Source organism: Triturus cristatus, chromosome 5_2 (assembly GCF_964204655.1).
Source record: "Triturus cristatus chromosome 5_2, aTriCri1.1, whole genome shotgun sequence".
NCBI lineage: Eukaryota > Metazoa > Chordata > Amphibia > Caudata > Salamandridae > Triturus > Triturus cristatus.
Window position 1 is genome coordinate 39,102,052 of NC_140588.1, and position 16,693 is coordinate 39,118,744.

General features: G+C 50.1%; 1 protein-coding gene across 1 annotated transcript in view; it reads left to right on the forward strand.

Moving 5' to 3' along the window:
* The window catches only part of CTNNAL1 (catenin alpha like 1), an 862,216-nt gene extending 860,425 nt beyond the window's left edge, over positions 1 to 1,791 (forward strand). The window contains exon 19 of the mRNA XM_085606809.1: positions 199 to 1,791. Coding sequence (XP_085462935.1) covers positions 199 to 357 — 159 coding nt within the window. The 3' untranslated portion in view covers positions 358 to 1,791. The remainder of the gene's footprint in view (positions 1 to 198) is intronic.
* Positions 1,792 to 16,693: the final 14,902 nt, after the last annotated feature.

Sequence of the window (16,693 nt, forward strand, 5' to 3'; positions counted from 1 at the left end):
AAATAAATGTACTCACAGAGAAGTAAACTAGTATTTGTCTAGCTAAATTTGAGGAAGTGGGGTCAATTACTTACATTTGAAGTACAGCTGTACCAACCGGACAATCCATGCTGCAAATACAAAATTAACTTTAAGATTTATAGATACGATCAATTTCTGCTGACGAACTAAATTGTTCATTTTGTTTTTTCCCCCAAGTGTAAATCAGGAAACGGGTGCCTCAGATCACCTCACACATGGAGAGAAAACCGAATGCAAACTGCTGAGGACAGCCTCGATGGGAAAACTGCGGAAGCTTTTGGCGTCAGATCCCTGGAACACCATGTTGCAAATTTGACATTTTTGGAGAGCAAATAGGAGTAAAAAAAAAATCTAACTTCAGACAATGCTGTGCTGACGTGTACGGATTTGATAACTGAGCTTTATAGTTTTGCCTTCCCTCTGTTTTATGGAGGTAAAATCGGGCTAAGTTACAGAGGACAACTTCATGAATTTTGCATTTCCCACCTATCTGACGTCATGATAGTGAACTGTAACAGTTGAAACATCAGTCCGGTTTAAATTGCTGTGTTTTTGCAATGTGTACACCTCTGGCATCGTTTATCAAGAGCACGTTCTTAAATGTCTTAAAAACCTTTTCAACCCAAAGATGCTGCTATAGTATGTCATGTCAAAGGAAAAAACTGGATCATTTGAGTAAGCTACATGTCACAAACTGTTGTATTTTTGTCTGTATTCACCTGTATCAAGAAGTGGCTCGTACGGAATGATGTTGTGGATGGGCACAGTTGTGGAAGTAAGTTGAATTGCAGAGCTCTGCTTGTTTCTGGGTTAAGCTAAGCCCACTAAAGCTTTCCAATTATCAGTGACACTGTGGGCAAGATTTATCCTAGTATTACATTGCACTTGCGTCACACATGGTGTCACAAGGCAATTCAGTTTCTAAAGTCAGATTTACCAAGCAACGCAAGGCCATCTTGCCTGGCCCAGCATTGCTTCGTAAATCCGGAGTAACACAAGGAAGCACATGTGGCTGCCTTGCGTTACTTTGAACCTGGAATGGTGTTCCATGGGTGGCATGTGGGTGTCCCACACATCCACACATGTATTTTGGTGCACTCCCATATTTACCAAGAGTGGTAAACTTGGCAATGCATCAAAGTGCCACGTCTTCCCAGGGGAGGTGCAAAGAGAAGAAATATCTTTATTTCTCCATTCCGCAGCACACTTCGAAAGAGGAAAAAGCCTCAGAGGATAGTTTTTGTGCAGAAAAGCGTCCCTTCCTGCACAAAGGGTGCCTGCGCTGGCACTATGCAGCAAATTGTGCACCAGTGCAGGCAGAGAGCAGGAATTCGGCATGTATTGGTAAATATGATACATTCCTGCCCTCTCCCTTTCACCCAGGGCAGCACGTTGTCATGCTTTGTTGCGTGAAAGAGTTATAAATCTGGCCCTGAATGTCTGAAATTGGACAGATTGGGGGGAAACGCATTAACAAAATTTTAAATATTATTTTCGAAGCTTGGGTTACTTTATACCTGTGGAGGGTCAAGCAGGATTACACTCCCTTTCAAGCTATTCTTACACAGTGGATGGCTGGCACGCTCCAAAATTCCTTTATTTTATGTACTCTTGATCAATTAGGATTTGAAGCGCATGTAAAAACTACTGAAGATACTTTTACTTTTAGACTGTATGCCATATTTAAGTTTCACGAAGAGGTAGTTTTTTTACATTAACATTTACAATGTAAGACTATATTTTTCAAATAAAAACTCTAATTACCTTTCACCTGGAGTAACGCGTGCAATAAATGGTAGTCTACCTGACAAAAAACTAAATTCAGAGTATTTTCAAACAGTAGCATGATTCGTTTTTCTTTTATAGTTGATAAAGAACATTTGAAAAGGGTGCCATAAAACCCCTGAAATTCACTGTTCGAGGCATATGAGCTGCAGATTACACACTTGTGCATAGATCGCCATCTGGTGTTGGGCCCGGATGTTTGCAGTTTGTTTTTCCTCTTGGAAAGTCTTTGGAAGTCACGAGGCCGGTGACTCCTCCTTTGGATCGTATTGCACATGGGCTTCGGCTCCATCCTCAGATTGTTTTTTTCCGCCATCGGGCTCGGATGTAATCTTCGCGCTCCGGTCCAGAACAGCTTCCAGTTCGACGATCGACGTGCAATCCTCACCCCAATTCGCTGTATTGTTTCGATCACGATCTCCCCACTCGACGCGGCTCTCATCGGCAACACCTTCGGTTCCAGTCTCGACGGCGGCCTTCGGACCTACCCAAGCTCCGGTCCTGGCTAATGGAAAGGACTCCATTTAAAAAGTGCCCTCGATGTGGGTCCAAATTCCCCCACACCGATCTCCACGAGGTGTGCAATCTCTGCCTCTCCCCTGAACACGAGGCTCGAGACTATCCGGCGTGTAAATCCTTCCGGTCCAAGAAAACTATTCGGGACCGAAGAGCCAGAAGAACCATGGCACACTCCTCGACGGCGATCCCGGACGACATCTTCGGGGAAGGCGTTGACGCTCCAGAACAACTCACCGACGAGGGACTCGTCAGCGCATCCGAAGCCGACGATTCAGATGTGGAGGACATCACTCCGGCACAGAGGGTTGTGAGTACTACTCTACCCCCCCCCCCCCCACACCCTCACTGGCACCGAAAAGACACTGCTTCCCACACCGCACCTTCGGGACCGGTAAAAAAGCCAATTAAGCCTTCGGGCGGCTCGGGCTCAAGCCAGCCCACCGTCGGAGCCGATAAACACTCTTCGGCACCGAAAAAGAAATCGGCCTCCATCTCGACACCGAGCCCCACACCGAAACACTCGGGGTCGAGACCCAGCTCCTCGGCACCGACCCCATCTTCGGCACCGACAAAAGCCCACAAGGCCACCGGCACCGACACTTCGAAGCCGAAATCCATCTCGGCGCCTACTAAACAATCGGAGCTTTCCAAGCATGGTTCCAAACAACGAACCAGCACCAACAAACCTAAGAAACCAACGGCCCGACGCCTTCGGCGCCGACAGACCAATCAACCTCTCCAGAACTATTCGCACTGGATCCCTTCCAAAAAACACTAACTAAGGATCCCAAAACTGGACATTTGATGCTCTCTATCAAAAAGAGACAGTTAGAGAAACCTGCTCCGCCTCCACCTCCAAAAAGGAAGGACTCTGCTACCTCCCCTTTCAGACTACCTTCCCCACCTCCACCACCTCCTCCACCTTCCCCTCCTCCATCCCCACCTCATCATTCCCCGACCCCATCCCCGGATGATGATGATCAAGGGGATCCATATGATGACATAGGGGATGTGCCCCAAGATATACCTACAGAGGACCCCACTCCCACAGGATCCCCAGACCCATGGGACGATTATAATGTCCCTGATATCCCTAACGTCCCACAAGACGATCTTTACCCTTCCAGACCTTCTCCACCAGAAGACTCCTTGGGGTTCAACCATTTACTGCAAAGGGCGGCACACTACCATGGGGTAGATTTACATACCGACCCAGTGGAGGAGGATTTCCTCCTAGATACATTTGACACCACACATAGGACCACCTCCATATTGCCTATGCTTAAAGGTGTTATAAAACATGCGCCGGAGATCTTTAAGGACCCAGTCAGGGCCAGGGTCATTAACCCGCGCATTGAAAAGAAGTATAAAGCTGCCCCAACAGATCCCTCCTACATCAGAGGGCCAGCGCCACTAGATTCCCTGGTAGTATCCACAGCACGGAAAAGGGCCAACTCACAGGCGTCAGGCGACGCACCACCACCTGACAAAGAGTCTAAACTCTTGGACGCATCAGGCAAGCGTACTGCATCTCAAGCGGCCAATATATGGCATATCGCCAATACACAAGCACTACTAGCGAGGTATGACAGGGCCCATTATAACGAGTTAGAAGCCATAATGCACCATCTCCCTGATAAATACAAAGCTAGGGCCAATGAGCTAATTCAGGAGGGCAAAACAATTACTAATACCTCCATACGTTGTGCCTTAGATGCAGCAGACACAGCCTCTAGGGCCATCAATACTAGTGTCCTCCTCCGTTGCCATGCCTGGCTAAGGATATCAGGTTTTAAACCGGAGGTACAAGCCTCCATCCTCAACCATCCCTTTGACCAGGAACATTTGTTTGGCCCTAAAGTGGAGGATGCCTTAGAGAAAATGAAAAAGGACACTGACACGGCAAAATCCATGGGAGCCTTACAATCTCACCCTCCCAGACGCTCCTTTCGCCACTCTTCCTTTCGGAGCACATCCAGAGGCTACTGCTCAGACACCGCTTCCACTTCATACAAATCCCCTACTCAGTCCACCTTTACAAGGGGTTACCAAAGGGGCGGCTACAGGGGCAACAATAACCAAGGCAGAGGCAAAACAAACATCTCCCGCTCTGCCACCGCGCCTCCCCAATGACTTCCCTCCACTTCCCCCAGACCATCCCACTCCGTTTGGGGGCAGACTCCAACATTTCCATCCGGTCTGGACTACCATCACCTCGGAAAAATGGGTAACACAAATAATTCGGTCAGGCTACTGCCTAGAACTAATATCTACCCCCCAAACATTCCACCCAGACAACGCCCACTGTCACCAGAACATCTACTGCCATTCAAGCAGGAGGTAATATCCCTCCTAGACAAAAAGGCAATAGAACACGTTCCTACCAACCAACAAAATATGGGGGTCTACTCCCTATATTTTCTCATACCAAAAAGGGACGAGACTCTACGGCCCATCCTAGACCTTCGGCCCCTAAACAAATACATACACTCAGACCATTTTCATATGGTGACGCTTCAGCAGGTACTTCCGCTACTTTCCCAAAACGACTGCCTCATGACTTTGAACCTAAAAGACGCTTATTTCCACATCCCAGTGCACAACGCTCACAGGAAGTACCTCAGATTTGTAGTGGACGGCCAATACTACCAATTCAAAGTGCTCCCGTTCGGAGTCACAACCGCACCTCGAGTATTCACCAAGTGCCTTGCAGTGGTGGCAGCACATCTGCGAAGACAGCACATTCATGTCTTCCCATACCTAGACGACTGGTTCATAAAAGCCAGTTCATACAATCAGTGTGAACAACACACACACACACCACGATCCAGCTACTTCACCAGCTAGGCTTCACGGTAAACCACGAAAAGTCCCATCTACAACCATCCGACATAAAACAATATCTAGGTGCCACTATAGACACCTCAAAAGCGCTCGCCTACCCCAATCCTGCCAGGATTGCAAGCATTCAGGCTCTATGCGCAAAATTCATAGCACAACACTCCCTTCCAGCTCGGGTGTTTATGCAACTAATAGGGATGATGGCCTCTTCATAGTACCTCACGCAAGACTCCAGATGCGTCCTCTCCAAGAGTGCTTAGCGCGCCAATGGAACCAGGCCCAGGGTCAATTAACAGATCTGGTGTTGGTAGACGGTCGCACCCATCGCTCTCTGCAGTGGTGGGCCACCACAAACCTTTCCACAGGTCGACCGTTCCTGGACCCGGTTCCCCAGATAGTACTAACCACAGACGCATCGCTCTCCGGCTGGGGAGCTCATCTATTACATCTCACCGTGCAGGGCACATGGACACCTCAACAAAAGTTACTCCACATCAACCATCTGGAGTTACTAGCAATCTTCTTAGCCATAAAATCTTTTCAAACACAAATTTCAGGCAAGGGAGTCCTAATCCGCACAGACAACATGACAGCCATGTACTATATTAAAAAACAAGGCGGCACACACTCTCCGCAGCTCTCTCAGCTAGCACAGAGCATATGGAGATGGGCCATTCCCCAGAAAATCTTTCTCCTAGCTCAGCATGTCCCAGGAGTCCAAAACACTATGGCAGATCTGCTCAGCAGACAAACACAACAAATCCACGAGTGAGAACTCCACCCACAAGTTCTACACCCGTACTTTCAGATGTGGGGGCATCCACAGATAGACCTCTTCGCCACCCACGAAAACACCAAATGCCCAAGCTTCGCCGCCAGATATCCACACCCATTGTCCAAAGGAAATGCGATATGGATGAACTGGTCAGGCAGATTTGCGTACGCTTTTCCGCCTCTCCCACTCATTCCACTAGTGGTGCGCAAACTACAGCAACACTCCCTCACACTAATCCTAGTAGCTCCAACTTGGGCCAGACAACCGTGGTACACCACACTGCTGGAACTATCTGTAGTACCGCACCAAAAATTACGGCTCTCTCCACACCTCTTAACCCAGAACCATGGAGAGATCAGACACCCGGACCCAGCTCAGCTCAACCTTGCGAGCTGGCTCCTGAAGTCCTAGAATTCGGTTATTTAAATCTTCCCCCTGACTGTATGAACGTCATCAAGGAAGCTAGACGACCCACCACTAGACCGTGCTACGCCGCCAAGTGGAAACGTTTTGTTGTCTATTGTCACAACAACACCATCAATCCCCTAGACGTCTCCATTCAACACATCATAGGCTACTTACTCCACCTACAAAGGTGTAATCTAGCCTATACGTCCATTCGACTACACCTCGCAACTATAGCAGCTTATCTACAAAACAGGCAACATCTATCACTCTTTAGAGTACCTGCCATTAAAGCATTCATGGAAGGCCTTAAAAGAATAATTCCCCCCAGAGTGCCACCCTCACCTGTGTGGAACCTAAATATCGTTCTCACCAGACTAATGGGGCCTCCCTTCGAACCATTGCACAAATGTGAACTCCAATTTTTAACCTGGAAAACAGCTTTTCTCGTAGCCATCACTTCCCTCAGAAGGGTCAGTGAGATACAAGCATTTACCAATCAAGAACCATTTCTGCAAATGCACCATAACAAAGTTGTTCTCCGTACCAACCCAAAATTCCTCCCTAAAGTCATTTCTCCTTTTCACCTAAACCAATCTGTAGAACTACCAGTATTCTTCTCGCAACCACAAACTGTTGCAGAAAGAGCTCTACACACACTAGATGTCAAACAAGCCTTACTCTACTACATCGAGAGAACACAACCTTTCCGTAAGACCAAACAACTGTTTGTCTCTTTCTCTCCACCACACAAGGGCAACCCCATCTCCAAGTCGGGGATAGCTAGGTGGATTGTCAAATGCATTCAGATTTGCTACCATAAAGCAAAACGAACGCTATCCGTTCCCCCTAAAGTCCATTCTACACGTAAAATAGGGGCTTCAATGGCTTTTCTAGGAAACATCCCATTAGATGATATCTGCAAAGCAGCTACATGGTCAACACCGCACACTTTCACCAAACACTATTATGTAGATGTGCAAACTAAGCAACAAGCTAGTCTGGGCCAGGCTGAACTCAAAACATTATTTCAAACCACTGCAACAGATACGGGTGGTAGACGCTAACAGTGGGTACTGCTATATAATCTATACACATGTGTGTAATCTGCAGCTCATATGCCTCGAACGGAATATGCTACTTACCAGTATGCATCTGTTCTTGGCATGTAGAGCTGCAGATCTACACACGCCCACCCATCTGTTCCAGTTTATCTTATTTAGATAACACACACATGGGCATCTTCACTGTTATTACTACGCTCCATCTTTCCCTGCTGGCGAAAAACAATCTGTGGATGGAGCCGAAGCCCATGCGCAATACGATCCAAAGGAGGAGTCACCGCCCTCGTGACTTCCAAACACTTTCCAAGAGGAAAAACAAAGTACAAACATCCGGGCCCAACACCAGATGGCGATCTATGCACAAGTGTGTAGATCTGCAGCTCTACATGCCAAGAACAGAGGCATACTGATAAGTAGCATATTCCATCTACCCCTAGCCCTACCCCCTACACTATCCGAACACCACTGCACTACCCTAAACCCTAAAACAATACCCCAGCACGACCCCCTACACTACCCAAAGACCACTGCACTACCCTAAACCCTAAAACAATACCCCAGCACGACCCCCTACACTACCCAAAGACCACTGCACTAACCTGAACCCTAAAACACTACCCCAAGCATGACCCCCTATACTACCCAAACACCACCGCACTATCCCCAGCATGACCCCCTACACTGCCCAAACACCCCTGCACTGCCCTAAACCCTAAAACACCACCCCCTGCACGACCCCCTACTCTGCCGGAACACCACTGCACTGCCCTATACCCTAAAGCACCAACCCCTGCACGACCCCCTACACTGCCCGAACACTACTGCACTACCCTAAACCACTACCCCCAGCAGTACCCCCTACACTACCCAAACACCACTGCACTACCCTAAACCCTAAAACACTACCCCCTACACTACCCAAACACCACTGCACTACCCTGAATCTACCCCCAGCACGACCCCTACACAACCCAAACACCACTGCACTACCCTAAACCCTAAAACACTACCCCCAGCAACGACCCCCTACACTACCCAAACACCACTGCACTACCCTAAACCCTAAAACACTACTCCCAGCACGACAACTCTACACTACCCGAACACCACTGTACTACCCCAAACCCAAAAACACTACCACAGCATGACCTCCTACACTACTCAAAGACCACTGCACTACCCTAAATCCTAAAACACTACCCCCGCATGACCCCTGCAGGACCCCCTACACTACCCAAACACCACTGCACTACCCTAAACCCTAAAACACTACCCCCGCACAACCCCCTACACTACCCAAACACCACTGCACTACCCTAAACCACTATCCCACACACGACCACCTACCCTACCCAAAGACCACTGCACTACCCTAAACCCTAAAACAATACCCCAGCACGACCCCCTACACTACACAAAGACCACTGCACTACCCTAAACCCTAAAACACTACCCGCCACAGGACACCCTACACTACCCAAAGACCACTGCACTAACCTGAACCCTAAAACACCACCCCCTGCACGACCCCCTACTCTGCCGGAACACCACTGCACTGCCCTAAACCCTAAAACACTATCCCACACACGACCACCTACACTACCCAAAGACCACTGCACTACCCTAAAACACGACCCCCTACCCTACACAATCACCACTGCACTACCCTAAACCCTAAATCTAGCCCCAGCACGACCCCCAACACTAAGCAAACACCACTGCACTACCCGAAACCCTAAAACACTAACCACAGCATGAACCCTACACTACCAAAACACCACTGCACTACCCTAAACCCTAAAACACTAACCCCAGCACAACCCCCTACGCTACCCAAACACCACAGCTCTACCCTAAACCCTAAAACACCACCCCTCTGCATGACCCCCCCTACACTGCCCGAACACCACTGCACTGCCCTAAAACACCACCCCCCTGCACAACCCCCCACACTGCCCAAACACCACTGCACTACCCTAAACCCTAAATCTACCCACAGCACGACCCCCTACACTACCTGAACACCAATGCACTACGCTAAACCCTAAAAGACTACCCCAGCATGACCTCCTACACTTCCCAAACACCACTGCACTACCCTAAACCCTAAAACACTACTCCCAGCATGACCCCCTATACTACCCTAACACCACTGCACTACCCTAAACCCTAAAACACTACCCACAGCATGACCCCCTACACTACACAACCACCACTGCACTACCCTAAACCCTAAAACACTACCCTCAGCATGACCCTCTACACTATCCAAACACCACTGCACTACCCTAAAACACTAGGTAGTGTAGGGGGTCATGCTGTGGGTAAACACTACTGCACTATCCTAAACCCTAAAACACTACACCCAGCACGACTCCCTACACTACACAAACACCACTGCACTACCACAACCCTAAAACACTACGCCCTGCATGACCCCCTACACTGCCCGAACACCAGTGCACTGCCTTAAACCCTAAAACACCAACCCCAGACCGACCCCCCACACTGCCCAAACAAATCTACACTACCCTAAACGCTAAATCACTACCCCAGCAGTACGCCCTACACTACCCAAACACCACTGCACTACACTAAACCCTAAAACACTAAACCCTAAAACACTACCCCCAGCAGTACCCCCTACACTACCCAAACACCACTGCACTACCATAAACCCTAAAACACTACCCCAGCAGTACCCCTACACTACCCAAACACCACTGCACTACCCCCAGCACGACACCCTATACTACCCAAACACCACTGCACTATCTTAAAACACGACCCCCTCTACTACACAAACACCACTGCACTACCCTAAACCCTAAAACACTACCCCCTACACTTCACAAACACCGCTGCACTATCCTAAACCCTAAATCTACCCCAGCACGACCCCCTACACTACGTAAACACCACTGCACTACCCTAAGCCCTAAAACACTACCGCTAGCATGATCCCCTACACTACCCAAACACCACTGCACTACCCTAAACCCTGAAACACCACCCCCTGCACGACCCCCTACACTGCCCGAACACCACGGCACTGCCCTAAAACACCACCCTCCGCACAACCCCCTACCCTACCCAAAGACCACTGCACTACCCTAAATCCTAAAACACTACCCACCGCATGACCCCCGCACAACCCCCTACCCTACCCAAAGACCACTGCACTATCCTAAACCCTAAAACACTAACCCCAGCACGACCCCCTACACTACCCAAACACAACTGCACTACCATAAACCCTAAAACACTACCCCAGCACAACCGCCTGCACTACCCAAAGACCACTGCACTACCCTAAACCCTAAAACACTATCCCCCACATGACCCCCTACACTACCCAAAGACCACTGCACTAACCTAAACCCTAAAACACTACCCCAAGCATGACCCCCTACACTGCCCAAACACCAACCCCCTGCACGACCCCCTACACTGCCCAATCACCCCTCCACTGCCCTAAACCCTAAAACACCAACCCCTGCACGACCCCCCCCACACTACCCAAACACCACTGCATTACCCTAAACCCTAAATCTACCCCCAGCACCTCCCCCTACACAACCCAAACACCACTGCACTACCCTAAACCCTAAAATGCTACCCCCAGCACGACCCCCTACACTACCCAAACACCACTGCACTACCCTAAACCCTAAAACACTACTCCCAGCACGACAACCCTACACTACCCAAAGACCACTGCACTACCCTAAACCCTAAAACACTACCCCAGCACAACCCCCTACACTACCCAAACACCACTGCACTACCCTAAACCACTATCCCACACACGACCACCTACACTACCCAAACACCACTGCACTACCCTAAACCCTAAAACACTACTCCCAGCACGACCCCCCACACTACCCAAACACCACTGCATTACCCTAAACCCTAAATCTACCCCCAGCACCTCCCCCTACACAACCCAAACACCACTGCACTACCCTAAACCCTAAAATGCTACCCCCAGCACGACCCCCTACACTACCCAAACACCACTGCACTACCCTAAACCCTAAAACACTACTCCCAGCACGACAACCCTACACTACCCAAAGACCACTGCACTACCCTAAACCCTAAAACACTACCCCAGCACAACCCCCTACACTACCCAAACACCACTGCACTACCCTAAACCACTATCCCACACACGACCACCTACACTACCCAAACACCACTGCACTACCCTAAACCCTAAAACACTACCCCAGCATGACCTCCTACACTACCCAAAGACCACTGCACTACCCTAAACCCTAAAACACTACCCCTGCATGACCCCCTACACTACCCAAACACCACTGCACTACCCTAAACCCTAAAACACTATCCCACACACGACCACCTACACTACCCAAAGACCACTGCACTATCCTAAAACACGATCCCCTACACTACACAAACACCGCTGCACTACCCTAAACCCTAAAACACTACCCCAAGCACGAACCCCTACACTACACAAACACCACTGCACTACCTTAAACCCTAAAACACTACCCCCTACACTTCATAAACACCACTGCACTACCCTAAACCCTAAATCTACCCCCAGCACGACCCCCTACACTACCAAAACACCACTGCACTACCCGAAATCCTAAAGCACTACCCCAGCACAACCCCCTACGCTATCCAAACACCACAGCTCTACCCTAAAACACCACCGCCTGCACCACCCCCTACACTGCCCGAACAACACAGCACTGCCCTAAAACCTAAAACACCACCCCTCTGCATGACCCCCACTACACTGCACGAACACCACTGCACTGCCCTAAAACCTAAAACACCACCCCCTGCACGACCCCCTATACTGCCCGAACACCACTGCACTACCCTAAACCCTACATCTACCCACAGCATGACCCCTTACACTACCCAAACACCACTGCACTGCCATAAAACCTAAAACACTACCCCCAGAACGACCCCCTATGCTACCCACACATCACTGCACTACCTTAAACCCTAAAACACTACCCACAGCATGACCCCCTACACTACCAAAACACCACTGCACTGCCCTAAACCCAAAAACACTATCCCCAGCACAACCCCCTATACTACCCAAACACCACTGCTCTACCTTAAACCCTAAAACACTACCCCCAGCACGACCCCTACACTACCCAAAGACCACTGCCATAAACCCTAAAACACTACCCCAGCATGACCAATTGCACTACCCAAAGACCACTGCACTACCCTAAACCCTAAAACACTACCCCAGCACGACTCCCTACACTACCCAAACACCACTACACTACCCCCAGCACGACCCCCTACACTACCCAAACACCACTGCTCTACCCTAAACCCTAAAACGGTACACCCTGCATGACCCCCTACACTGCCCTAACACCAGTGCACTGCCTTAAACCCTAAAACACTACCCGCAGCACGACCCCCTATACTACCCAAACACCACTGTACTACCCTAAACCCTAAATCACTACCCCCAGCAGTACGCCCTACACTACCCAAACACCACTGCACTACACTAAACCCTAAAACACTACCCGCAGCAGCACCCCCTACACTACCTGAACACTGCTGCACTACCCTAAACCCTAAAACACTACCCCCTACACTACCCAAACACCACTGCACTACCCTAAACCCTAAAACACTACCCCAGCACAACACCCTACACTACCCAAACACCACTGCACTACCATAAACCCTAAATCACTACCCCCAGCAGTACCACCTACACAACCCAAACACAACTGCACCACCCCCAGCACGACCTCCTATACTACCCAAACACCACTGCACTAAACCCTAAAACACTACCCCCAGCAGTACCCCTTACACTACCTGAACACAGCTCCACTACCCTAAATCTACCCCCAGCACGACCCCCTACACTATGGAAACACCACTGCACTACCCTAAACCCTAAAATACTACCCCTAGCATGACCCTCTACACTACCCAAACACCACTGCACTACCCTAAACCCTAACTCTATCCCCAGCATGACCACCTACACTACCTAAACACCACTGCACTACCCTAAACCCTAAAACACTACCCATCGCTTGACCCCCTACACTACCCAAACACCACTGCACTATCCTAAACTCTAAAACACTACCCCAGCACGACCGCCTGCACTACCTAAACACCACTGCACTACCCTAAACCCTAAAGCACTACCCCCAGCACAACACCCTATGCTACCCAAACACCACAGCTCTACCCTAAACCCTAAAACACTATGCCCTGCATGACCCCCTACACTGCCCGAACACCAGTGCACTGCCTTAAACCCTAAAACACCACTCCCTGCCCGACCCCCTACACTACCCAAAAACACCACTGCACTACCCTAAACCCTAACACACTACCCCCAGCACGACCCCCTACACTACCCAAACACCACTGCACTACCCTAAACCCTAAAACACTACCCCAGCACAACCCCCTACACTACCCAAACACCACTGCACTACCCCCAGCACGACCCCCTACACTACCAAAACACCACTGCACTGCCCGAAGTCCTAAAGCACTACCCCCAGCACAACCCCCTACGCCACCCAAACACCACAGATCTACCCTAAACCCTAAAACACTACGCCCTGCATGACCCCCTACACTGCCCGAACACCACTGCACTACCATAAACCCTAAAACACTTTTCCCAGCACGACCCCCTGCACTACCCAAAGACCACTGCACTACCCTAAACCACTACCCCCACACGACCACCTACACTACACAAACACCGCTGCACTACCCTAAACCCTAAAACACTACCCCAAGCACGACCCACTACACAAACACCACTGCACTACCCTAAACCCTAACTCTATCCCCAGCATGACCCCCTACATTACCCACACACCACTGCACTACCCTAAATCACTACCACCAGCAGTACCACCTACACTACCCAAACACCACTGCACTACCCTAAACCCTAAAACACTAACCCTAGCACGACCCTCTACACTACCCAAACACCACTGCACTACCCTAAACCCTAACTCTATCCCCAGCATGACCCCCTACATTACCCAAATACCACTGCACTACCCTAAACCCTAAAACACTACCCCAAGCACGACTCCCTACACTACCCAAACACCACTACACTACCCCCAGCACGACCCCCTACACTACCAAAACACCACTGCACTACCCAAAATCACTACCCCCAGCAGTACGTCCTACACTACCCACACACCACTGCACTACACTAAACCCTAAAACACTACCCGCAGCAGTACCCCCTACACTACCTGAACACCACTGCACTACCCTAAACCCTAAAACACTACCCCAGCACAACCCCCTACACTGCCCAAACACCACTGCACTACCATAAACCCTAAAACAATTCCCCCAGCACGACCCCCTGCACTACCCAAAGACCACTGCACTACCCTAAACCACTACCCCCCCACACGACCACCTACACTACCCAAAGACCACTACACTACCTTAAAACACAACCCCCTACACTACACAAACAACGCTGCAGTACCCTAAACCCTAAAACACTACCCCCAGCACGACCCCTACACTACACAACCACTGCACTACCCTAAACCCTAAAACACTACCCCCTACACTTCACAAACACCACTGCTCTACCCTAAACCCTAAAACACTACCCCCAGCACGACCCCCTACACTACCCACACACCACTGCACTACCCTAAACCCATCCCCAGCATGACCCCCTACATTACCAAAACACAACTGCACTACCCTAAACCCTAAAACACTACTCCCAGCACGACCCCTTTCAATACCCTAACATCAATGCACTACTCTAAAACCCTAAAACACTACCCACAGCATGACCCCCTACACTACCAAACCACCACTGCACTGCCTTAAAACCTAAAACACTATCCCCAGCACAACCCCCTACACTACCCAAACACCACTGCTTTAGCCTAAAACACTACCCCCTGCATCACCCCCTACACTGCCCGGACACCACTGCACTGCTCTGCCCTAAAACACCACCCCCCTGCACGACCCCCTACACTGCTCGAACACCACTGCACTGCCCTAAAACCTACTGCACAACCCCCAGCAGTACCACCTACACTACCCAAACACCACTGCACTACACTAAACCCTAAAACACTACCCCCAGCAGTACCCCCTATACTACCCAAACACCACTGCACTGCCCTAAACCCTAAATCTACCCCAAGCACAACCCCCTACACTGCCCGAACACCACTGCACTACCCGAAATCCTAAAACACTACCCCTGCACGACCCCCGACACTACCCGCACACCACTGCAGTGCCATAAACCCTAAAACACCACCCCTGCACGACCCCCTACACTGCCTGAACACCACTGCAGTGCCCTAAACCCTAAAACACCAACCCCTGCACAACCCCCTACACTGCCCAAACACCACTGCACTGCCCTAAAATGTAAAATACCAACCCCTGCACAACCCCCTACACTGCCCAAACACCACTGCACTGCCCTAAAATGTAAAATACCAACCCCCTACACTGCCTGAACACCACTGCACTACCCTAAACCCTATAACAATACCCCAGCACGACCCCCTGCACTACACAAAGACCACTACACTACCCTAAACCCTAAAATAGTACCCCCCACACGACCACCTACACTACCCAAAGACCACTGCACTATGCTAAACCCTAAAACACTACCCGCTGCATGACCCCCTACACTACCCAAACACCACTGCACTACCCTAAACCCTACATCTACCCACAGCATGACCCCTTACACTACCCAAACACCACTGCTCTACCAAAACCCTAAACACTACGCCATGCATGACCCCCTACACTGCCGGAACACCAGTGCACTGCCTTAAACCCTAAAACACCACCCCCAGACCGACCCCCCACACTGCCCAAACACATCTACACTACCCTAAACGCTAAATCACTACCCCAGCAGTACGCCCTACACTACCCAAACACCACTGCACTACACTAAACCCTAAAACACCAAACCCTAAAACACTACCCCCAGCAGTACCCCCTACACTACCTGAATACAGATGCACTACCTTAAATCCCAAAACACTACCCCAGCATGACCCCCTACACTACCCAAACACCACTGCACTACCATAAACCCTAAAACACTACCCCCAGCACAACCCCCTACACTACCCAAACACCACTGCACTACCCTAAACCCTAAATCCCTACCCCAGCAGTACCCCTACACTACCCAAACACCACTGCACTACCCCCAGCACGACACCCTATACTACCCAAACACCAC